Raw genomic sequence first — 26,207 nt, forward strand, 5'->3', positions numbered from 1 at the left:
TCCAGAAGGGCCTTGATGTGAATTTTCAGTCATGCTAAGCATGTTTCCATACACGTTGTATTTCAGGTATGAATTTACAGCTCCTGGTATATGTGACTTTAAAACAATACCCCAATATGTGTTCAGCAACATCTCCTGAGTACAGTGATACCACCCTTGCACGAGTTTGTCCGGTTATTTGGTTATTGTAATTAGAAAGCCCCATTGGCTTGCATGGTTGAATTTAGTACTTGTATTCAACCTGCAGGGGAGCTCTGAGTTCTTAGGAGGGTCTGGAGAGGCCCTCTTGGAAAGTTGTTTATTTTTTAACGGGTGACGCCATCTTGCGCGAGGCAAAATATCTCACAATGGTGCTCACCGGAGCGGTCACAGTGGATCCAGGGACGGGTTTTCTGTGTCGCTGAGCGCCTCACTATAGAGGCATTTCAGCAACATTTGTCTGCATGAAACTGTGATTCTTTGGCGTTTTTATATGTGAAATGACACCTTCAAAAAACTTAACGTCATAAAGAAGTTTGGTTGTAATTAATTTCTCCCTATAGAGAATGAAAGTATTCCCACTATGCTAATACAGACTACATATATTGTGCTAGGAGTGGTTAATAAAAGAATGCCTGATTCAAACACATTGCTTCAAACTGATTATTCAGCCATTACCCATAGCTTCTACACTCTATGTGTGGTCTTCCGACTGTGCTGCTTAATCATTCATAAACTTTGGGTCCTTAACCAATTAAATAACAGAATAGACAATGGAAGTCAGGTAAGTTTTCATTTCATGTTATTATGAATATTAAAACCTATATTAAAGTACTGAACTGAATTTTTATTCTCTGTAACTGTTAGTTTTGTACGCCTGAATTCTGTTAATTGTTTAACCATGGATTATAAAGAAAGTTGGGCAAAAAAAATATCTAAAATTTATAAACAATTATAACCTAATGTTTTTATGTGATTACAGATCGAATGAATAAAGGTAAAATGTTCTTATATTATGATTACAATCTATTTATTTGAAAGAGATCCCCTTTTAAGATTTAATAAATCTAAAGTCCGACAGCATCAAAAGGTTGACAGCAATTTTTAAGGAGAACGACGACTATCTATTTATGATTTTCTAATTGCGTTTGAATCTTTTGAATGAATGCTAACCAGTTGTTTTCCCCCTCATAAGATTTCAACCTTTAGAACCCCATCAGATGTTGCAAACTGTAAATATCACTGAAGAGGCCAGATTCATTCTTTTAGGATTAACAACAACTCCAGTACTACAAGAACTACTTTTTGTGTTGTTTGCCGCAGCTTACGTTTCAACAATGGCTGGGAATCTTATGGTCATCGTTGTCATCCGATTGGACTCTCGTCTTCACACTCCCATGTATTTTTTTCTGGCCAACCTTGCCCTAATAGAAATATTTTATACTACCACTGTCATTCCAAACACCTTAAATATATTTGTGAATGAAGACAAAAGCATCTCATTTGTTGGCTGCTTTATTCAGATGTTCATATTCATAACTTTGGGGGGGTCTGAGTGTGTTCTACTTGGCACAATGGCTTATGACCGATATGTTGCCATATGTCGCCCACTGTTATATACTGCAATCATGGACCGATCTTTTTCTCTCCAATTAGCACTGACTTGCTGGATTTTAGGATTTCTCAATTCATTGCTACACACCATTCTTGCCGTACGGTTACCCTTCTGTCATGACCGCCATATTAAACATTACTTCTGTGAGATTCCATGCATTTTGAAACTTTCTTGTAAGGACACTAGTATCAATGAAATGTTGATATTCCTTCTAGGAGGGGGTATTACTGTAGGTTCTCTCATCTTGACCCTGGCATCATATGCATGCATTATTGCTTCAGTGTTGAGAATCCACAGCTTAACTGGTAAACATAAGACCTTTTCCACCTGTGTGTCACACCTAATGGTTGTCAGTATTTTCTTTGGTACAGTCATATCCATATATATACGTCCAACTTCACAGACTTCCTCTGATCAAAATCGAATAATATCAGTAGTTTATGGTGTGTTCACTCCTCTATTTAATCCCCTTATATACAGCTTTCGAAATCAAGATTTTCAAAAGGCTTTCCTGAAAGTGCTATAATCCTGAAAAGTCCTCAGTGGACTATAATACATTCTAATTAATTGTATAACAGGAAGGCTTTATTGTAGAAGGAAGTAAATTGTGCAAATTTGATTGTAAGAAAATATCTAGATTTTTATATTATGTGAATTCAACGAAATTAATAAACATGTTAAATTAGATGAATAAAGCAAAGTTATATGTAAGTTGTAATATAGGAGGTGTCAAAAGCTTTATTAAGATGTCCAGTTACAGTAGTCTGATATGTAAATAAACAAAAATAAAGCTCCTAATAATAGGCACTGTATTTACCTATTAGATGGCAGCACAGGCAATCTATGGAGTTTCTTTTGTCAGAGAGACATTCTGACATATTTAATGTATTAAATGTCTAAGGAGCAGGGCCGGCCTTAGGGGTGTGCGACCTGTGCGGCCGCACAGGGCGCCATGGCAGCATGGGCGCCTGCCTGGGACTTAAGTTAAATGTGGACACCAGGCTGGCTTTGTGGTGTGCAACCTGTGATCTATGCTTGTAATTTAGGGGGGTTATCGATACCTTTAATGTCGAGTTTATATGTGAATTCCAATTGATTTATACCTGCAAAGCTGGGTGTGTGTTACTCTGTTGATCTGTATCTGGTACGCTCTGTTTCCATACGTTATTATTGTATACCTACAAATAGAGGGTTTGTATGTCTGATTCTGTTTATTTGATCTATACCTTCAACGCTGAGTTAACATGTGATTTTCAATTGAGCTATACATGCAAAGCTTGGTTTTTGTGTTGATTCTGTTGATCTATACCTGATATGCTATGTTTCCATACATCATTTATGCATACCTGCAAATATAGGGTTTGTATGTGATCTATACATGCAAATGCTGTTTATATGTGTTTGATCTATAGTTCACAGGGTGGAAAGAAAGAAGAGGTATGGCTTAGTGAATGAGGGACAAATGGACTGGAAATCATTGCAGGGGAGAAGATCTCTCAAAGTCATGGTCAGGGTGTTACAGCAGATAAGCAGTTTTTTCTTGTATTTAATGTTTATTATTGTTTCCAGTTATATATATTACTATACTTGTTTGCACTTGCACATAAACTATCTTTAATGAAAGCTAGTTGTTTATTACACGATTTTTTTCCTTTCTTTTTTTGGATGGGGGGGCGCCAGAGGAGTAGCTTAAGGCCAGCTCTGCTAAGGAGCCCAACATGCCATTATCAGTTTGACCAACGCTTATTAATTATGAGTTATGGAAACATATTTTTGAAAATTACAGGTCATCAATGTTTTTTTTTATTATTATATAATATGTTAAGGGTTTTGTGTTTTCTTATATTTTATTTTTAAGCTGCTCAACATTTACAAGATGTCACCTCTAGCGCTACAAAATAGGAAAAGGAAAAAACAATGGAGCGCTGTCACTTTAAATTTATAATAATAAAAAAGTATACTTATGTGCAGTCAGTATGGAGTGCTTTCTTCTCAATTCAGTTAATCTCTCGACCAGAATCACATAAAAGATAAATAAAACATAAACACCGTAGTGTTTTCCATATACCGTATTTGCAATATATAGGGGGGGCACACAAGATACCACAGTCAAACTGGGGGGGGGCATTAATAATTTCCACCATTAAATCATACCACTGAAAAAACATATATATATATAGCTATCTCTCTCTCTCTCTCTCTCTCTCTCTCTCTCTCTCTCTCTCTCTCTCTCTATATATATATATATATATATATATGTTGCCAAAAGTAATGTCCTATGGAATGATACTTTTGTTATTGGACTAGCATAATACTTGATCATTCAACATGGGAAGCCTGAAGCCACAATTTAGTGCAACTAATCCTTGAAATGAATATTATAGAGTAAATAACACAATACCTTAACTTTTCCACTAAATGATTTCAGGGCCTTAAACGTTTTGTTCCCTGAAGTCTTTACAACTTCAGGAGGGCATTTTATCTCTGGATAAGTATTAATGAAATAATTCCTACTGTAAGTTAAGTGCCAGGAAACAGATGACCAAACACACACACCAACACAGGCTCTGTCACACCGACATCCAGACACACCCACACCAGGACAGGCTCAGCCACACCAACACCCAAACACACACACCAAGGCAGGTTCTGCCACACTGACACCCAAACACACACACCAGGACAGGCTCTGCCATACCGACACCCAAACACACACATACCAGGACAGGCTCTGCCACACTGACACCCAAACACACACACCAGGACAGGCTCTGCCACACCCACATCCAAACACACACACCAGGACAGGCTCTGCCACACCAACACCCAAACACACACTAGGACAGGCTCTGCCACACAAACACCTATACACACACACACACACACACACACACACACACCCCAAGACAGGCTCTGCTACACTGATAACCAAAAACACACAGACAGCAGGACACAATCTACGTCACAGACATCTACATCAGGATGGATTTTCCACACTGCATTGTTGTTTATACCCCCCTTAGTGTTTTTGCCCCTTATGTATTGATGCCCCAGCCAGTACCCTTTTAGTATAGATTAATGTGCCCTCCACCCCCAGCAAGCCCCTCCCTTTATTATTGATTTATGTGATGGCCCCATCACATATACGCGTTAAACGTGCATTTTAAACTACATAATACGTACTTATCTCTTTGAAGTAAAGACTATGATTGAAACATGATTTCAAAATTACAGCTGAACTGGCAGTTTCGTTAATGTAAGCCCCTGCTACCAATATATATATTTACCAGCCCCTGCTGCTGCTATATATAAATATTAGCCCCTGCTGCCCATATATATTAATATTGCCCCCAGTTTCCGATATATATTAATATATTAATATTAGTACCTGCTGCCGATATATATATATATATATATATATATATATTAGACCCTGCTGCTGATAGCAGGTATAGATCAACACATTAACACACAAACCCAGCTTTGCATGTATAGATCATTTGAAATTCACTTGTGATCTCAGCACTGAAGGTATATATCAAATAAGCAGAATCAGACATACAAATCCTGTATCTGCAGGTATACAATAATAATATATGAAACGTGGCATTGCAGGTATAGATCAAATAAATACATGGAAACAGCATTGCAGGTATTAATCAACTGAATAAGACATCCAAACCCTGTATTTGCAGGTATACATAAATAATGTATAGAAACATGGCATAGCAGATATGGATCTACAGAATAACACAAAAACCCAGCTTTGCAGGTATAGATCAATTGGAATTCACATAAAAACATGGCATTAAAGGTATATTTAAAACCCCCTAAATTACAGGCATAAATCACAGGTTGCACACCCCAAATCCAGCCCTCGCATCCACACTGCCCACATAGAACCTGGCAAGCACCCATATAACACACACACGATTTGCCATCTTTCTCCCCAAATAGCCCAGCACAAGTCAACTTTGTCCCCAAACAGCCCGGCCTGTGCCATCTTTGTCCCATATACACCCTGCCTGTGCCATCTTGGTCCCCAATGCTCAAACATCCTGCTAGTGCCATCTTTGCCCTTCCACAATTATACATCTATGATACACACAAACCCTTTTACAGTCACTCACTAATTCACACTTTCATTCAGACAATTCATCCACACATTAATTCATGCTCTCCCTCTTTCAGACAATTCATCCACATATTAACGCATGCTCTCCCTCATTCAGACAATTCATCCACATATTAAATCATGCTCTCCCTCATTCAGACAATTCATCCACATATTAACTCATGCTCTCCCTCATTCAGACAACTCATCTACATATTAACTCATGCTCTCCCTCATTCAGACAATTCATCCACATATTAACTCATGCTCTCCCTCATTCAGACAATTCATCCACATATTAACTCATGCTCTCCCTCATTCAGACAACTCATCTACATATTAACTCATGCTCTCCCTCATTCAGACAATTCATGCCCTCCCTCATTCAGACACAGGGGCGGGCTGGGCCGGGGGGCAGGGGGGCAATTGCCCCCCAGGCCGCCCTGAATCTACATGAAACGGCCGCGCGGCCGCCCATTTAAGCGGCCGATTCGGCCACCCCAGGGCCGTCTTTAACGCCCCACACCGAAATGCCATTGCAGCCGATGTGGCTGTGACTCTTAAAGCGGCCAGCGTGTCTTACGGCCGCTTTAAGAGTCACAGCCACATCGGCTGCAATGGTTAATTATTAAGCGGCCGTAAGACACGCTGGCCGCTTTAAAATCATTAAGCGGCCAGCGTGCCTGCACAGTGCCGCCCAGTGTCCTGTGTGACTCCGCCCCCTTGAGCGGCACATCATATCGTCAATGTGATGGGCCGCTCAAGGGGGCGGAGTCACACGGAACAGCTCCTCGTGACAGCTAGAAGAGCACAGCAGCAGTGAAGGATGGCAGCAAAAACGTAAGTATTAAAAAATAAAAAAAATAGTTGGGGTAATAGGCAGAAGGGGAGCCATATTCAAAGGGGGGGTTGCATGCATTGGGACAACAATTAAATGCAAAATGGGGGTGGCTAGGGGGTATAAGTACACAACAGGGTGGTTGGGGCACCACATAAATCAATACACAAAGGTGGGGGGCTGGGTTCAAATTACATGGCTCAGTCATTAACAATGCAAAGGGGGGGCATCAATACACAAGGGAGGGGGCTGGCTGGGGACATCACATAAATCAATACACAAGGGTGTTGGGGCATAATATACAAAGGGGGCTGGCTGTGGGCACAAATCCACATGGGGCAATACACAAGGGGCATAATGTACAAAGAGGTCTGGCTGGGGGCACAAATCCACATGGGGCAATACACAAGGGTGTGGGGGGAAATACATTAAAACCAAAGGGGGGGGCTGGCTGGGCATCAATACACAAGGTTTGGAAAGCATTTTGGATGTGGGTGTCAGTGTTGCAGAGCCTGTCCTGGTGTGTGTGTGTTTGGATATCGGTGTGGCAGAGCCTGTCCTGGTATCTGTGTGTTTGGCTGTCTGTGTGGCAGAGCCTGTCCTGGTGTGTGTGTGTGTGTTTGGCTGTCGGTGTGGCAGAGCCTGTCCTGGTGTGTGTTTGGATGTTGATGTGGCAGAGCCTGTCCTGGTGTCTGTGTGTTTGGCTGTCTGTGTGGCAGGGCCTGTCATGGTGTGTGTGTGTTTGGGTGTCAGTGTGGCAGAGCCTGTCCTGGTGTGTGTGTTTGGGTGTCGGTGTTGCAAAGCTTGTACTGGTGTGTGTGTTTGGGTGTCGGTGTTGCAGAGCTTGTACTGGTGTCAGGGCAGGCTGTTTGGGGACAAAATTGGCTCACCCTGGGCTGTTTGGGGACAAAGTTGGCTCACTCTGGACTGTAATTTGTTAATGTTATCTTGGTGCTGCTCGGGTTCTATGTGGGCAGTGTGGACACCAGGGCTGGCTTTGGGAGTGTGCATCCTGTGATCTATGCCTGTAATTTAAGGGGTTTTATCTATACCTTTAATGCTTAGTTGTTATGTGATTTCCAGTTGATCTGTACCTGCAAAGCTGGGTTTGTGTGTTATTCTGCTATGCTATGTTTGCATACATTATGTATACCTGCAAATACAGAGTTTGTATTTCTTATTCAGTTGATCAATACATGCACGTGCTGTTTACATGTGTTGTTTATTTGATCTATACCTGAACTACCGGGAGTAAGTAAAACAGAGGTGCGGCTTAGTGAATGAGGTACAAAGGGACTCTGGGGATAATTACAGGCAGGGGCCCAAGGAAATGCCTAGGGTCCAATTTTTCCATATTTAAATTTTATTTTGTTACAAAGATTAGCAGTTTTTTAATGTATTAGACATAATTTTTTTTACTCCCAGTCCCATCACATTACATCAATATGCGTTAGAAAATCAGGAAAAGATGGGCATGTATAGTGGGCTGATGCGGTGGCGCAACGGGCCACTTGACTAGACTTGCCCCCCAGGCCTTAGGCTGCCAGCCCTCCCCTGTTCAGACAATTCATTCACATATTAACTCATGCTCTCCCTCATTCACACAATGCATCCACACATTAATTCACACTCTTTACTTATTGCAATATTCTTACTACCCTCTTCCTCACCATCTACCCCCTCTCCCTCCATTATCACTTTCTACCCTGTCTCCCCCCTTTCTCACTATCTACCCCCCTCTCCCTCCCTTATCACTTTCTACCCCCTCTCCCTCCCTTATCACTTTCTAACCCCTCTCCCTCCCCTTTCCCTACTCACTATCTACCCTCTCCCCCCTTTGTAGTTCTCTCACCTTTAGGTCCAGCGACGGGAGCACGAGGCTTCTGTCTTCCTGCTCTGCTGTGGTCCCCGCTGCTTCACTGCTGAGTGCCGAAATATGACGTCATATTCCGGCGCTCAGCATGAAATGCCGACACCGCAACGGAAGTAGAGGCCTCGTGGAGGAGAATGGGGGGCGCCGAGTAGTTGCTAGGCGCCCCTCTCTCTCCTCCACATCCCAAAAAAAAGCATTTAAATACACAGGATTTAAAGTCGCATTGCGACTTTATTCCAAATTCAGCGGGGGGCAACAGGGGGGGCAAGGAATAACCTAGGGGGGCAATTGCCCCCCCTTGCCCCTCTGTAGCGACGCCACTGATCACAAGCAATCTGAGGCAGAACCTGCCGAGTCTCTCCTGACCTTGAGTGACCTTCCAGTGCGTGTCAGCAGTCACGTCTACCGTAAGGTAATGCCTGATTGCGTGGTCGGGCAATTATTATATAACCGTCACCCACTCAGATCGTCCTCATAGCCGTTTGGCTTGCAGGGTGCTGACAGGGGGGATTCCAGGTTGTCAACAGACACCATCATCTCCTGTGCAGCGACAGAGAGAAAAAATGAAGACAGATATGTCCTAAAAGTAATCTTGCCACGGCTTTTGTGGATGTACATGTACGTCGATAGGGCAATGGACCAGTTAATTATATTAATATCTCATGTTAATAAGTATTGGTCATGCACGTTATAATGATACATGAGCTATCTGAAAGTGTATGTGACTTTTTTTTTCAGTAATTGTTTAATCCAAAATATGGCCATGATCTAATTGCTCCCTTTAGGCTCATTAGCACATTTGTTTTGTATTCCTCTAATAGAATAAAATAAGGTTTGTTTGTAATCATAATATGTTTTATTTCAAATGGATTCATCTGCCAGCTAATCAAAACTCATCATGGAATGTGACCTGTTCAAATGCTTAAATCAACAGCGATTCAATCCAGACTTAACTATGGAACATAGGTAACCATTTATTATCCAAGAAAATCAACACCCTAGCAGGCAGTTTAAATAACAGGAAATTGGAATGTATTTTGGCATTATTTAGCACCTTCTACCAGTCTTTGAATAGTTAGACAAGGTATTTTGCACACCTCTGAAACAAAGTAATTGAGCCATTGTAATAAAGCATGACAAATAGAAAGGTTGTCCTATGTCGTTCTATGTTCAGGACCAGCATGTGTGTTGATACATAAACCCCATATGATTAAATACTAATTAGAGTACCTGGGCAAGTTTCATAACTTTTTTTTAGTTACAGCCTCTGTAAAGTACATTTTGTATTTTTTCCTTCATTTACACCACTGTTTTTTTAGGTAGTTATAAAGTAGCGTTTCTTTTCAACTTTAGGATTTTCTGATTCATCATTCATAAAATAAATAAAATGTCAACAACTTTAAATGTATAACATGATTTGTGATTGTTGTTGGAAGCTTTCAAAAAGATTTAGTGTGTGCTGGTAAACTGCATAGACAAGAATGACTAAATCAGTTGCTATTCAGAGAGAAGATAAGGATGAATGGAAGCTGGCAGTTCTTCTTCACCAGAAGTTACCAAGGAAGATGCTGTCAGCTATAGAATATTACATCAGCATTGGGGAAACTGTTTAAGAAAGTTTAGTTGTTACAGTAAGTATCTGAAAGTCAAAGGCTGGTAACATTAGAAAGAGCATAGATTTACTGCAAGGGATTTTTTTCTTTTCATGTCAATTTAATTGATCTTCCAACTGAGTAATTAAATGATAGACTAGAATAGAACAATAAATAATTAATATAGCATATCTAGATTTCATTCCGACATCTATAAAATGTAATGTAAGTAATATTTACTTCACTGAGGGAGTGATATATAAGTGGGGCAGCAAAAGTGGTAAGGGAATTAAAATATGCATGTAAGCACACAGCTATTTTCAATACAAGACAAGAAAGGACCAAAAAAGTTTGAGGGTTTTACAGCAAGAAAAAAACTGGACAGAGTAGACCAGTTTGTATCTGTTTCTAAAACTGATATCTGAGCATTTTGTCATACTAGTAACTGCAATATTCATGGTCATGTATTGCTAATGCTTTCATGTAGTCGCCTTTCATTTTTGAAACTATCAAACGCCTAATGCAGACAGTGATTGCTTTTTTCTCTGAAGGTCTACAGAATTTTGATCAAGAATGATGCAAATGAAAAACATCACTCTGGCAGAGGATTTCTATCTCTTAGGCATAGTGACTGCACCAGCACTGCAAAAGTTACTTTTCATGTTGTTTGCGTGTATCTACATTATGACCATACTTGGCAATTTCATGGTTATTGTTATAATTATAGTGGACTTCCATCTTCACACACCCATGTACTTTTTTCTTGTCAATCTTGCCTTAATAGAAATATTGTATACCACAGCTATCACACCAAACAATTTAAAGAATCTTCTCCAGGAAGACAAAACAATCTCCTTTGTGGGATGTTTTATTCAGATGTTCATTTTTGTCACTTTGGGGGGCTCCGAATGTGTTCTACTTGGCACTATGGCATATGACAGATATGTTGCTATATGTTATCCTCTGCAATATAATACAATAATGGACCAGTCTCTTTGTATTCATCTCACACTGACCTGTTGGACTATTGGACTTATGAATTCATTGGTGCATACAATACTCACATCAATGCTAACCTTCTGTCATAACCATCTTCTTAGACATTACTTCTGTGAAATCCCACCCTTGCTTAAGATCTCATGTACAGATACTCATATCAATGAACTAATAGTATTCCTTGTTGGTGGCAGTGTAATTGTAGGATCACTTGTACTAACAGTTATTTCATACGTATACATAATTGCTGCTGTGATAAAGATCCCTGGACAAGGAAAAAGAAAAACCTTCTCCACATGCTCTTCACATCTAATAGTTGTTGTCACCTTTTTTGGGACAGTGATCTTCACTTACCTTCGCCCTGCTTCACACTCCTTCTATAATGAGGACCATGTCATCTCTCTGGTATATAGTGTAGTGACGCCTCTCTTAAACCCTATAATATATAGCTTTAGAAATAAAGATTTCCAGAGGGCCATGCAGAAGATTTTAATTAGTAAACTTGTTATATAAAAATTAAGATTTTCTAAATAAATACAAACATAGCAATTTAACAGAAAGTAAGAGGGAGTGATCATTTTTTATGTAGCAAATTTGGCAAATTACTACAAAATAGTATTATATAGTTGCATCCTTTGTGGCTCTTACATGCATAGTCTGTCATAGTTTACCAGTAAAGCCCTCTCCATCGGTGTTCCCTGTGCGGCAGATATGATGTGGCGCTGAGGTCCTGACAGAGAGTAAAGACTGCAAAGGGGCGGTAGACCAGCACATGTGCCAGTATACGTGAGTGTTAGCATATGTCAATGTGTGTATGTGACGCTAACTGTGAAGCAGGCGCTATGGGTGCGTATTATATACATGTATTTTATTTTTTCATACAAATTAAAGGTCACCTCGTACCTGTGTATTATACACAGGTGCATATCATATCTTAGATTTTATGGTTATTGTTTTATAAACAATAACCTCTAACTCATACTAAGTAAACACCATGACCAAATTTTCCAAAATTGATGTTTTAGAGATTTAAAGAAAGCATGCATGCATATTAATTAAAATATATGAATATGTGTGTATACACACAACCAGAACACACACATTTTGGTAAGAATAGAGAGGGGTTACATTACAAAAGGTAATATTGGTGCAATCCCATGTTTTTTTGTTGTGATAAGATATTATACCTTACTTCACTCACAGTAATACTTTCTTAAACACATAAAAACTGAGTTTGTGGTTTAACCTTTTCAGTGAAAAAGGCCATGTGTGGGTGGCTGACTCCTGTGGTCCACTTTACCAACAATACATAAAAGCAGGATAAAATGTACCTTCTTCTATTCATGTCTCCCTTGCACTATTATACCTGTAATCTATCTTAAAAATTTAAAAGCTATCCTGTCCAGAAAAGCCTACAATATATCCTTTTAGAGCCATAAAATTGTCGGAGGAACTGCAGGTAACGTTAGCTAAAAATGTGGAAAAATGTCTTCCCCATGCCTCAAGTGGTTTATTCCATATGAATAACAAAGTATAAAAAAACACAGAAAACAAGTATGTAAGCAGCTGCACTAGCTGCTTACATACTTGTTTTCTGTGGTTTTTTTTATACTTTGTTGTGTATGACAGACAAAACAGAGGCTGCATGCATTTTGAGTTGACATTACTCTGTCCAAATGTTGATAAGTGAGTAAATAAATGCACTGTATGAAAATAATTGGTTGCAATGTTTGAAATTTAGTTGCTCAGTATCCAAAGCAGGACTCAAAGCAGACGGGGCTGGGGGCAAAATTTTGGGAGAGCAGTGGGTTAAGTAACATAAGGTTGCATAATCCGCAGTAAAAAGTGTGGTGCACGTGCAAGTTCTCTCCCCGTGTTGGTCTTGTTATGACATCTCATCTTCTGTTGTCTGTAGCACAATATTTGGGTGACAGCAAAGCAGAATGTGACAGCAGATTCTTTATAGCTCAAGAGGTTAAGGGATGCTGCGCTGGATGCTGCAGTGGCCGGGCTTCCATGCCTCTAGTATTTGTGGAGCATCAGTTTTCCAGCCTTCAGATGTCGCTGTCAGACCAGTCGGCGTGGTTGTATGCTCAGACATTGAATTACTGGTTGCAGGTTGCTGAGAAGTAGTATGGGTTTCAGGAATTTAGGGATGAACGATTGACTGTGCTTCCTTATTTGCAGAGTCCAAAGTGTTGTGTAGTTGTGATATAGGTGATTCAAGAGGGATCAAGTTGGCGGAGGGTTCAGGTTGGCAATCAAGAAAGTTAAGGGTGTGTGGTACCCAGCACACTTAGCTACTGCCTTTCTTTAGGTTAGGCCTAGGATTGTAGGTCCTTGGTTGATTCATGTGGGTGGCCTTCCATTTACTCGCTTCCAATTTTCTAGCTTTTTTTTTGGTGTTGTGTGGCTGATCTGAAGTGTAGAAAAAAAATAAGTTCATGCCTCCTATGATAAATCCCAGTGTTGAAATATTTGTTAAATTCTGTGAGACAACTGTTGATACGATCAAATGGAATAGACATGTTACTACTAATTTGTATATACCGTATTTGCTCGATTATAAGACGACCCTGATTATAAGACGACCCCCCAAAATCTGAATATTAACTTAGGAAAAAAAGAAAAAGCCTGAATATAAGACGACCCCAAAGGAAAAAAGTTTTACCAGTAAATGTTAATTCATGTAAACTATTTTTTTTAATAAAAGCTATGATTGAGAAAAATATTTTTTTTGTTTTTTTTTCTTGTATTTTCCAACCTGTCCCCCAGTTACGCACATCTGCCCCCAGGCTTGCCACTCCAATATGGCACTGTGGCCCATGATATGCCTTTTAACCCTCTACATGCCACTGTGCCCCATGGTATGCCTTTTGACCCCCTATGTGCCACTCTGCCTCCATAAATGCCTTATACCCCTTTATCCCATTCTGGCACTTAGGGGGTTAAAATGCATATTATGGGGCAGAGTGGCATATAGGGAGGTATAAGGCATTTCAGGAGGCAGAGTGGCATTAAGGGAGTTAAAAGGCATTGTATAGAGCACTCTGCCTCCAGAAATGCCTTATACCCCTATATGCCACTCTGGCATTTAGGGGGTTAAAAGGCATATTATGGGGCAGAGTGGCATATAGGGAGGTATAAGGCATTTCAGGAGGCAGAGTGGCATTAAGGGAGTTAAAAGGCATTGTATAGAGCACTCTGCCTCCAGAAATGCCTTATACCCCTATATGCCACTCTGGCATTTAGGGGGTTAAAAGGCATATTATGGGGCAGAGTGGCATATAGGGAGGTATAAGGCATTTCAGGAGGCAGAGTGCTCTATTAAATGCCCCCTTAACGCCACTCCAGAAATGCCCTATGCCCCCATTTAACACACACACACACACACACATTCTCTCTCTCTCTCTCCTCCCCTCTCTCTCCCCTCTCTCTCCCCTCTCAGCCCTCTCTTACCGGTGCTTCCAGCCGGGGCAGCGGCTTGACGTCGCCTTCCGCTGTAGCCGGAAGGAGGTGGAGTTGGCAGCGGGGGTTTGTATGCGTCCGTCACGTATACTTTCCCTGGCTGTCAGAGATCAGAGTTCCCGGCACCGGTGCGGGGAACTCTGATCTCTGACAGTCGGGGAAGGTCTACGCGACGGACGCAGACAACCCCCGCTGCTAGCCACACCTCCTTCCGGCTGCAGCGGACGTTGTCTACGCGGATCGCGTAGACGTCAACCCGCTGCCCCGGCAATACAGCAGGAAGCACCGGTAAGTGTGTGTATGATGGGGGGGGGGTGAGACAGGAGGATCCAGGTCCCCTGCAGCGGTGCGAGGGATCTGGATCTTAGTCTCCTAATCAGACCTCTATTTGAGGTCTGATTAGAAGACGACCCCGATTAGAAGACGAGGGGTATTTTTCAGAGCATTTGCGGTACTAGGAACGTGCAACTATCAGAGCTCTGAGAGACAGTCCTGCTGTTATAAATAAATCAGCTGACAAAGGTGGGGGGATAGTTGTTATAAACCAAGCCATGTACAATATTGAAGCATACAAACAACTCAACAAGCATTATTCTGTACCACCTTGATTACAATTGACAGTCCAGGCACATCATGCACAAACATCCAGTTAGTGACAATTGATGTGCCAGGACCGTCATGGCTTTAAACGGGTGCAGAAAGTGATCAATGTTCGCTTTCTGCACCCAAGCGGTGTTGCTGTAATGCCACAAATCAGGGGCCATGTCTGGTCTCTCCCAGGTCATCCACGTCCGCCATACACTGGCGGCGGACCCTCATTTTAAAAGAGTTTAGGAGACAATCAACAATCGCCTCCTAAACTTCAATGGTGTCGCTGAAATGCTTCGACACGCTCCTTTTTTGAAAGGACGCGACGCCATTTTGCGAGTGGCAAAATCTCACAGTGGCGGTTGTGACCACTCTCCGGAGTGGTCATAGCACTTCCTGGGGTGGGTGTTCTGTGTCGAGGCAAACAAGAAGAAGGATAAGGAGAAGAAGAAGGAGAAGGAGGAGAAGAGGAAGAAGGAGAAGAAGGATAAGTTGGAGAAGGATAAGGAGAAGAAGGATAAGGAGGAGAAGGAGAAGAAGGATAAGAAGAAGATGATGAAGAAGAAGAAGGAGAAGAAGAAGGAGAAGAGCAACCGCTCAGTGCCCTTCTGTCTCGTCTGCTCCCTGTCCCCACCACCGCCTGTCTCAGCGCTGCCCTGACTCCAGTGGTGGGAGCGTGAGGCGTCTGTCTCGGGTGCCGGCGTCATATGCCGACGCTCAGCATAGAAGCTGTGCGCACCGCGGCAGAGCAGCGAGACAGAGGCCTCGAGCCCCCACCACAGGACTGCACGGTAAGTGACCTACAAAGTGGGGTAGGGAGAGGGTAGATAGTGAGAAGAGGGGGTAGGGAGAGGGTAGATAGTGAGAAGGGAGGGAGAGAGGGTAGATAGTGAGAATGGGGGGTAGGGAGAGGGTAGATAGCATGAGAAGGGGGTAGATAGTGTGAGAAGAGGGTAGATTGGGTTGGGGGGGCCCTTAACCTATTCACTGTGTGTGCAAGCTGCATTGAAGACAGGCTGAAGATAGAGAAAGTGAGTTGTGTGTGTCTGACTGGGTATGTGTCAGTCTTGGTTTGTGTGCACATCTAGGTTTATGTGTGCGTGGCTGGTTATGTGTGTATGTGTTTGTTTGGGAATGTGGTTATGTTAGTGTGTGTGTCTGGGTATGTCAGCATGTATGTCTGTATTGATGTGTGTCCGGATAGTGTGTGTAAGTGTGTTTTTGTGTAAGTTAGTGCGAGTGTCTGTGTGTACATGCGTTAGTCTGAGAGGTTGTGTTATTTTAAGTGTCTGGTTATGTTAGTGTCTGGATGTTCATGTGTGTTAGTGTGAGTGTCTGAGTACATAAGTGTGCATCTGAATAAGTGTATTATTCTTTGTGCACGTGTGTTAGTGTCTAGGCCTGTGTAAGTGTGAGTGTTAGTGTCCCTCTTGAAGTGAGGCTCTAGATCCACCCTTAATGGTAGGGGAATGAAATCCATCCAAGCACCTTTTGGGTGCCACAAGCGTTTATTGAAAAAAACACCAGGATGAGGGGTAGAGAAGGGAATTTTTTATATTATTTTTACGTAACCCCCTCCATAACATACTCTGTTAGTAGAATGGGCCCCGTCCATGTCTATGTTGTTTTCTTTTTTTAAAGTGACTTAAGAGCTCTGAAATAATAATTACAAATATCAGGAGATCAAGCACGTTTTAACAGTCTTATTTTAGAAAACGTAAGGGTTTGTCTGAATGTCCCCATAGGCTGTTTTAGTATTTCCTATTTTAAGAAGAAAGAAGGCAATATATTTCCAAAGATTCTTTGAATTGATTACAATCTGTGTGGGTTGGAAGACAGACATAAAGGAGAGGAAACAATGTAATATCTGCTTTATTTTTATTTATTTCAAATATATTTATAATTGACCTTCAAAACAACTGATGTACAATGCTGAAATAGTAAAGCATAACCCTGGAACAAAGAGGAGGGCATCTCTCCTTAAGGAATGGGATTTATATATATTGGTTCTGATAAAGAAAATACTGCATGATCATGTCAGAAATGAGTGCTGTGTTGCAGAAAGAACTATATTGATGTACCAGTAGCAATCTTTGTAAATGTGTTTAATGTGTGATATTGTAATAAAATGTATTTTTTAATCATCAATTTTAATTTTATTCTTGCAGGCTTAGTATATCCAATCAAAAAAACAGTCAACATGAAAATAAGTCCTTTAATGAAGTGTTTTTTCTTTTGGGAATGGGGACAACACCAGTAACACAAATACTGTTTTTTGTGCTATTTTTTCTTATTTACAGCATGACAACATTTGGGAATCTCATGGTCATTGTCATAATTAGACTTGACCCCCGTCTTCACATACCCATGTACTTCTTCTTGGTCAATCTTTCCTTCATAGAAATGCTCTACACTACAACAATTATCCCAAACAGTCTGAAGAACTTCCTTTATGAGGACAAACACATCTCTTATGAAGGCTGCTTCACTCAGATGTTTTTCTTTATTGGATCAGGAAGCTCAGAGTGTGCCCTTCTCTCTGCAATGGCTTATGACAGGTACATTGCTATATGCCTTCCATTGGTCTATTCTAATTATATGAATCATTCATCTTGTGTCAAGTTGGTTTTGGTCTCGTGGACAATTGGTTTCCTAAATTCTCTTGTCCACACTGTTTATACAGCTACTTTACCCTTCTGCAAGGACAATAGAATCAGCCACTTCTTCTGTGATATTCCACCACTTTTGACACTATCTTGCAAAGACACTAGACCAAATAAATTAGTGTCAGTTTTAGTTGGAGGAACTTTAATAGTGGGCAGCCTAATATTCATTTGTATTTCATATTTTTGCATTGTCAGAGCTATACTCAAAATATCCAGATCAAATGCCAGATACAAAACCTTTTCAACATGTGTATGTCACCTAACAGTGGTTGTGATATTTTTTGGTACTGTAATTTTTACTTACATCTTTCCCTCATCACTCATGTCTCCTGATCTTAATAGAGTTCTCTCTATGATGTATGGTGTAATGGCTCCATTTATCAACCCAATTATTTACAGCTTTAGGAACAAAGACTTTCAGAAGGCAGTAGGCATATTATATGGAAAAATGCAATATATTTAAAAATATCAAACCTTTGTGGCTGTGGTTAGAGTTAAGCAACAGTCTCATGAAAACAGACCCATAAAAATATAGGATTTTAAAATTCTTGGAATCCTTTATACATAACAAATTACACTAAGAAAAACAAATCCAAATTATTATATATTTATGCAATTAATACAAGTGTGTGTTTGATTAGGGTAGTTTAACATATACACTATTTTATAATAGCAGATGCATTTGATAATTGTAGTCATCATTTTACCAAAATTGCCCACAAAGACTACATATTTCTGAGCAACATTTATAAGATTCTTGCCTTTTTGGCATAGTAGAAGTTCTACATTAAAACCTTTTAGGGATTGTAAAGAATTTACAAATTAGTGAATTCCAAAAATTTGCCTGGACCTTAAAGGGAGTAGTATAATTGTGTAGTCAGTAGGGTACCAAGTAATTTGTGCTTGTAGATGCATATTAGGTGGAGCAGTGAGCTGGAGAAATGTATCTGAAGTTTTGCATGGTGTATATAGGCTGCTGTATCTAGATTCTTCACAGCTCTCTATCGTCGCCTCTCCTAGCTGGACTCAAACAGTGCAATACTCTCCTCTCACGATGTTAAAAATGCAATGCGTGAAGTCCTGTATTTTCAAAAATATGTCTGCATCATACAACCTTTTCCGAAATATGCAGTCTCGGAATGAAATGTTAAAAATAATTTGCAGTCTCTGTATTTACATGTTTATATTGCACACGGGGCAATAATTTCCTCTTATGAGTATGTTTCTTAAATCAAGGGTACAGTGTTTTAATATCGATGCCAGTATGAAACTTGTAGGTTGAAATATGTTTTGGGTCCCTATGTGCTAAGTGCCAATACTATGACTTGACTCATTATTTCTCCTGGATGCCAAATTACAATGTGTACTCCATTATTGTACTGTAAGTACTATCTGCTCATTTAATAATATGTGTGGGCTATTGCTGTTTAACCCCTTCATGACCAAGGGTTTTACTCCCCTTAATGACTTAAAGCTTTTTCACTATTTTTACCATATCTTTGTTTAATCATGTACTATAAAGAGAAATCAGGGCTTTCTCTTTATAGTACTTCTTTTTGCATAGTCTGTCATTTAGTATGAATGATATGGCTAAAAATAGGCAAAAATTAGGTTTACCAAACCTCTGATTTATGTTCAGCAAAATCCCCTGAGTAGAATAATAACCTGAATGCACATTTTATTTACGTTATAACCATATAAGAAACATGCACCCTTACATACTACACTTTAATTTGTGTCAAAAAAATAAAATAAAAATAATAATAAAAAAATAAAAAAGTAATAATAATAAAAAATACAGTATATATATATATATATATATATATATATATATATATATATATATATATATATATATATATATATATATATATATATATATATATATATATAGTAACCCATGACTGTGTGCACAGGTACGTTTAACAGGTTAGATGATTCAGAGATGACAATTTTACTCAGGGTGACAAAATCACCCATATAGTTTATTAACTGTGCAACTAGTCCTGCATTGGGAGACCCCAAAGCTTTATGCTGCTTCACAGTAAGAGATGGGCTGTAGAGTTAGGTGCCAGCCACCACAACCTGATCCATGGCATAGTCCTACTATTGCTAGAAGGAGTCAACTTTTGTATTTTTTAAAATAAATGAAAATCTGTAGTAAGTTGTTTACCAAATATCTATGTTAAGTTGTTAACTTCCATCTAGAAACGAAGACATGGCCACAATATGTTTACTTTATTTATTCATCTATTTATTTCCGGGTTGCGGACACTTAGATCCGCTTTTGTCAATGATTGGACAAGCATGGACCCACCTCCCTTCTCATCGGTACTACGCTTACAGCCAATTGGTCAATTACAAAGTCCCCTTTCTATGCTTGGTTTCTTAGTTTTCCTCTTGCATCAATAGTGATTGTAACGCCTTATGATTACAGCTGACATGCAGCATTTTTGACTAGGTATCAATCTCCACTGCAATGTATCCAATTATTGAACAGTGTGCCAGAGGTAAAGTATACCATACATGACATGTAGTTTCCATTTTTTTATTTTAGCTATTACTGTCCTTGTAAAAGGAAAAATTAGGGTAAAGACTAAAATAAAGTTTTGAATTCAAATTGTTAATATATTAATGCTAAGTATTATCAGTATTCAAAAAAAAAAAGAATCATGATTTTTTTACTTACTATAAATAGAAAATTAAGAAATAACAAATTAAATGTATTATGGAGTATAGTATATAGCACTCCCTAGGATAATAAAGAATACTCTGACTCTTAGAAATGCAGATTATTATACATGATGTTTTGTATATAGAGGGACACGTATATAAATTGAATCCTTCTTTTAGACCATCAGGGGGTACTGTTTTTAATGAATAGTACCAAAAGAATTCCCTTTGTAGGAGTTTTTTTATAACAATCGTGCCTATTAAGGGTTATCTTTATGCCTACAATTTTAAGGTATATTTTTTTGGTAGTTACAGATATGTCTCACAATCACTTTGTCCCATTTATGTCTACAGAGTTAACCTGTTCTAATGTTCTTCTTTGAATATTCTTAGAGGTCTAATAGTTTTTCCAACATCTTGTTTCTAACACATACACTTTATGAGATATATCACCCCAACCATGGAGCATTTAACAATTGCTTTGCAATGACCACATCTTAACTACCATATTGTTGGTGGTATCAGCCATGTCGTCTTTTGTGGGGTAGGTGTGATTGGTGAATGGACTAGCTTATCTCTTGTGTTTGGACCCCTCCCTACTACTGTAATAGACTGTTTTTCATTGGTAGCCTTGCACAAAGAGGGGTCAGACGTTGAATGGGCTAGTATTTGTTAATTATGTCCTTAACTACCAGCTACACAGAATCGTAGGTACCAATACATCTAACCATTCTGTCCTCCTTTTTTATGGGACTCACTTATTAGTGTCTCATTCTACTCAGAGAACGAATTCTACAAATAGCTCACGGGTGCCACTCCAAATAACGCCATCAATAACGCTCCTGGATTTTAATGTGTTATGTAAAAACTCAGATATATGTTTGCATAGCTAGTTGCACAACAAGTGCCCATAGCTGTGCATTTGAGCTGGAGGTAGCATTCCTTATTAAAAATAAAGTAATTATGGGTGAGGACAAACTCGACCATACATAAAATTCACTAAACCGATGAGATGACAGTAGATAAGTGCAACAGTCTTGCATGACAAGTGGTAGAGGCAAATACAGTGAACAAATTTAAACAAATATTGGAAATGCTTATGACCTCAGAGTCTAAGACCAAGGACTGACTAAGATTTGAAACTTTACAGCAGGAAAAATGGACATATTAGATGGGCAGAATGGTTATTATCTGCCGCCAGTTTCTAGCTTTCTATGTTTCCTGGGATTGAACCCCACAGGCACTCACCCATGTTCAGCAGGCTAATGTGCCATCAAGGGGAAGGCCCATGCCAAGAATGACCCCTTGTTAAATGAATTGTTTTTTGCTTAACAACACCAACCCCAGGTCAGCTCTTTAGTTTCACACACACACACATTATATTATATATACACAGTAGCATACCTAGCGGGGAGCGGGTTGCCGCTCATCAGGGGGGTGCCACCTAGGGTGACCACACGTCCCGGATTGACCGGGTGCCGGGCAGCCTCATCACTTTTTTTTTGATGCGGAGGAGAGAGAGGGGCGCCTAGCAACCGCTCGGCGCCCCTCAGTCTCCTCCGTGAGGCCTCTAACTTCATCCCGGTGCTGGCACGTCATGACGTCATATTCGGGCTCTCAGCAGTGAACCAGAGCGCGCCGCGGTAGAGCAGGGAGGCGGAGGAGTCGCGCTCCCACCGCAGGACTTCTGAATGGTAAATCCAAAACCTTTTTACCTTTAACTACAAGAGGGAGAGGGTAGTGAGAGGCGAGGGAGATAGATAGTGAGACAAGAGGGGGTAGATAGTGAGAAAGGGGGTAGATAGTGAGAAATGGGTAGATAGTGAGAAGGGGGAGAGGGGTAGTAGATAGTGAGAAGGGAGGGAGAGTGGGATAGTAGATAGGGAGAAGGGAGGGAGAGGGGGATAGTAGATAGGGAGAAGGGAGGGAGAGGGGGGTAGTAGATACTGAGGCAATGTCTTCCTAAGTATATAGTGATAGGTATTATGCTGTGCCCCCGTCAATGTCTGCCTCAGTATGTAGTGATAAGTGTAATGTTGTACCCCCCTCATTGTCTGCCTCAGTATATAGTGATAGGTATAATGCTGTAGCCCCGTCAATGTCTGCCTCAGTATATAGTAATAGGTGTTATGCTGTATCACCGTCAATGTCTGCCTCAGTAGATAGTGATAGGTGTTATGCTGTACCATGTCAATGTCTGCCTCAGTAGGTAGTGATAGGTGTTATGTTGTACCACTGTCAATGTCTGCCTCAGTAGATAGTGATAACAGTAATGCTGTACCACCTTCAATGTCTGCACCAGTATATAACGATAGAAGCTGTGCAGTTTTAAAGTGTGGGTGTGTATGTGTGGGGGTGTGCCACATACAGGATCCGCCCCAGGTGCCAAATACTCTAGGTACGTCCTGTATATAAACAAAAATGACAGAATTTTTTTTTTCCTGATCAACCAGAAAATAAACATATATGTTACCTCAATATATATTCAAATAAAATTGACAATAAATGAATCATTTTAAAACAATGTTGGAGGTATTGCAGTTGGCATAGACGCTAATTCAAATACCGTATTTGCTCGATTATAAGACGACCCTGATTATAAGACGACCCCCCCAAAATCTGAATATTAACTTATGAAAAAAAGAAAAAGCCTGAATATAAGACGACCCTGTAGGAAAAAAGTTTTACCAGTAAATGTTAGTTCATGTAAACTATGTGAACAATTGTTTGTTAATAAAAGCTATGATTGAGAAAAATATTTTGTTTTTATTTCCTTTTTTTTCAACCTGCCCCCCCCCAGTTATGCACATCTGCCCCCAGGCTTGCCACCCCAGAAATGCCTTATACCCCATATATGCCACTGTGCCCCATGATATGCCTTTTAACCCTCTAAATGCCACTGTGCCCCATGATACGCATTTTAACCCTCTATATGCCACTGTGCCCCATGATATGCCTTTTGACCCCCTATGTGCCACTCTGCCTCCAGAAATGCCTTATACCCCTATATGCCACTCTGGCATTTAGGGGGTTAAAAGGCATATTATGGGGCAGAGTGGCATATAGGGAGGTAAAAGGCATTTCAGGAGGCAGAGTGGCATTAAAGGGGTTAAAAGGCATTTCACAGAGCACTCTGCCTCCAGAAATGCCTAACACCCCACATTTAACACTCCCCCTCCCTCCTCCAAACTTACCGGTGCTTCTGAGTTGGGGGGGCGCATACCACAGGAGGATCCAGGTCCCCTGCATCTGAGTCCCCGGTGCTTAGTCCGGGCAGCATGTAGAGCTCCACCCGCTACACGCTGTCCGGACTAAGCACTGGGGACTCAGAAGCAACGGTAAGTTGGAGGGGGGGCATAACACAGGAGGATGCAGGTCCCCTGCATCTGAGTCCCCGGTGCTTAGTCCGGGCAGCATGTAGAGCTCCACACTCCAGAAGCACCGGTAAGTTGGAGGGGGGGCATAACACAGGAGGATGCAGGTCCCCAGTGCTTAGTCCGGGCAGCGTGTAGAGCTCTACGCGATTGTATCTACACGCAGCCTGCACTAAGCACCTATTTGAGGTCTGATTATAAGACGACCCAGATTATAAGACGAGGGGTATTTTTCTGGAAAAAACCTCGTCTTATAATCGAGCAAATACGGTAATAATGGAAAATAATCAAGAGCCTTACCAGAGAATTAAATCACATCATATCACTTGTTTACTCAACTAGTTAGTTAAATTAGTTATAATTGAATACAATATTGAACCTCCTTCTGGCTGGAGCGGAAGTTGCCTACGCGAATCGCGTAGACGTCTACCCGCTGCCCCGACCACATGACAGGAAGTCAGACGCACCGGTAAGTGTGTGGGGGGTGTTAAATGGGTGCATAAGACATTTCTGTATGCAGAGTGCTCTATGATGTGCATTTTAACCCCCTTAATGCCACTCTGGCTCCAGATATGCGTTTTAACCCCCTTTATGCCACTCTGCCTCCAGAAATGCTTCCGTGACACCTATTAACCTTCTATACACCACTCTGCCTCCTGAAATGCCTTATACCTCCCTATATGCCACTCTGCCCCATAATATGTCTTTTAACCCCCTAAATGCCAGAGTAGCGTATAGGGGTATAAGGCATTTCTGGAGGCAGAGTGGCACATAGGGATCAAAAGGCATATCATGGGGCACAGTGGCATATAGAGGGTTAAAAGGCATATCATGGGGCACAGTGGCATTTAGAGGGTTAAAATGCATATCAGGGGGCACAGTGGCATATAGGATGTATAAGGCATTTCTGGAGCAGAGTGGCAAGCCTGGGGGCAGTTGTGCATAACTGGGGGTCAGGTTGGAAAATAAGCTTTTGCTTAAAAAAAATAGTTTACATAGTTTACATGAATTAACATTTACTAGTAAAACTTTTTCCCCATAGGGTCATCTTATATTCAGGCTTTTTCTTTTTTTCCTTAATTAATATTTAGATTTGGGGGGGCGTCTTATAATCGAGCAAATATGGTAAATAATTATGCAATTGCCAGCAACACCAATTTACACAGATGTTGAACACAGCCACAGATACTACTAAAAGTTATTGAAGGCACTGTCTAAGGTGCCTAGCATATCAAGTTTGCATTCAGAAGACATTATGTGATTGCAGTGCAGACAGGAGTGGATTCAGGGCCTGGGGGAACTCACATTAAAAGACACACCAAACACTCACACTACCACACACCCATATCCAATTACTAACCATGCATAACTTAGACTAACGCACACAGACATTGACAGTAACACACACCCAGGCACCCACACCTACACACCAAAACACACTAGCATAACTGGGAACTTCTGGGCTCTGGCTACCCGGAGCCTTCCCTTGTGGGATGCGGCCAGGCTGCACACTGACGTCACGGGGCCACGGGGTGGGAGGTCCTGCCGACATCGGTGGGCAGTCCCGCTGACATCGGTTGACGGTCTCGCTTAAGTTAATGGGAGTTCCCGCTGATGTCGGAGGAGTTACCGCTTATGTCAGCGGGAACCACCCCCATTTAAGGAAAAGTGGGTGGGGAGTAGTGTGCTGACACATACACAGTCTAACACTGTTCCCTGTCATATAATGTACATATTTGAACTTGTACACTCTAACCCCCACACACACTTATTCTAACCCTGTACACTGATGCACGCACACACTCATTATAACCAAAGATAGCCTCAGACACAGTTCATGGTGCACATTTTCACAGTTGCTGGACTAGAAGAACACTATCAATTTTATATTTAAAACAATTCTAAATAGTGTCCCTGGGTTAAACATGTGCTAGAGTGAATCACTATATTCCCAGGCCTGCCCATACACTCATACATAAATTAATTTTATTTGAAGTATATGCAAATAATGATCTTCATTTTGGAGTGGCCTATTCACTGAACAATACACACTTGCTTTATAGGAACACATTTGACATTGTGGTGTATTGTATAGTATCCATTCTTTAGTGATTCATTGTGTTTTGTTACACAACTATCATCTTGAAATTGCAATTATTTATTCAATTGGTTATTGCACCATTATAGAACTTTATGGTTTTAGTTGGCTCTGATCTCACTTTTGTAAATGCTAACCTACATTTTCACTAGAACTTTAAGTGTTGCAGATTACTATTTATACTAGATTATTTGGTTTAAGCCTGCATCCTTATAGAAACAAGGGAACATAGAATTTGACAGGAGATAAGAACCATTCAGCGCCCTTGATTCACCTATTTTCCCTGATGTAGAGACTCAGACCTCTCTTCTTTTGCGGCTGAAATCTACCTAC

At 40.7% G+C, this 26,207-nt stretch overlaps 3 protein-coding genes across 3 annotated transcripts; all 3 read left to right on the forward strand.

The window, feature by feature from the left end:
• Positions 1-752: 752 nt before the first annotated feature.
• On the forward strand, positions 753-2,120 carry LOC128464224 (olfactory receptor 8I2-like). The gene is made up of 3 exons (XM_053448080.1): positions 753-763; positions 1,175-1,729; positions 1,922-2,120. Exons 1-3 carry the CDS (start codon positions 753-755, stop codon positions 2,118-2,120), a joined length of 765 nt encoding a protein of 254 aa, XP_053304055.1.
• An 8,464-nt stretch (positions 2,121-10,584) lies between these two features.
• On the forward strand, positions 10,585-11,520 carry LOC128464383 (olfactory receptor 5V1-like). Its single transcript, XM_053448091.1, has one exon. The coding sequence runs from the start codon at positions 10,585-10,587 to the stop codon at positions 11,518-11,520; it is 936 nt and encodes a 311-aa protein (XP_053304066.1).
• Positions 11,521-17,364: 5,844 nt separating this feature from the next.
• On the forward strand, positions 17,365-18,160 carry LOC128464544 (olfactory receptor 6N2-like). The gene is made up of 2 exons (XM_053448103.1): positions 17,365-18,013; positions 18,129-18,160. Exons 1-2 carry the CDS (start codon positions 17,365-17,367, stop codon positions 18,158-18,160), a joined length of 681 nt encoding a protein of 226 aa, XP_053304078.1.
• The last annotated feature ends 8,047 nt before the right edge of the window (positions 18,161-26,207 follow it).

Source organism: Spea bombifrons, chromosome 1, assembly GCF_027358695.1.
Source record: "Spea bombifrons isolate aSpeBom1 chromosome 1, aSpeBom1.2.pri, whole genome shotgun sequence".
NCBI lineage: Eukaryota > Metazoa > Chordata > Amphibia > Anura > Pelobatidae > Spea > Spea bombifrons.

Excerpts from the sequence above, each read along its gene's own strand:
- LOC128464224 (XM_053448080.1), top strand. Across the intron at positions 1,730-1,921 it reads CATGACCGCCATATTAAACA|CTGTGTGTCACACCTAATGG; the intron begins TTACTTCTGTGA and ends GACCTTTTCCAC.
- LOC128464383 (XM_053448091.1), top strand. The coding sequence starts at position 10,585 with ATGATGCAAATGAAAAACATCACTCTGGCAGAGGATTTCTATCTCTTA.
- LOC128464544 (XM_053448103.1), top strand. The coding sequence starts at position 17,365 with ATGACAACATTTGGGAATCTCATGGTCATTGTCATAATTAGACTTGAC. Across the intron at positions 18,014-18,128 it reads AGTGGTTGTGATATTTTTTG|CTTTAGGAACAAAGACTTTC; the intron begins GTACTGTAATTT and ends AATTATTTACAG.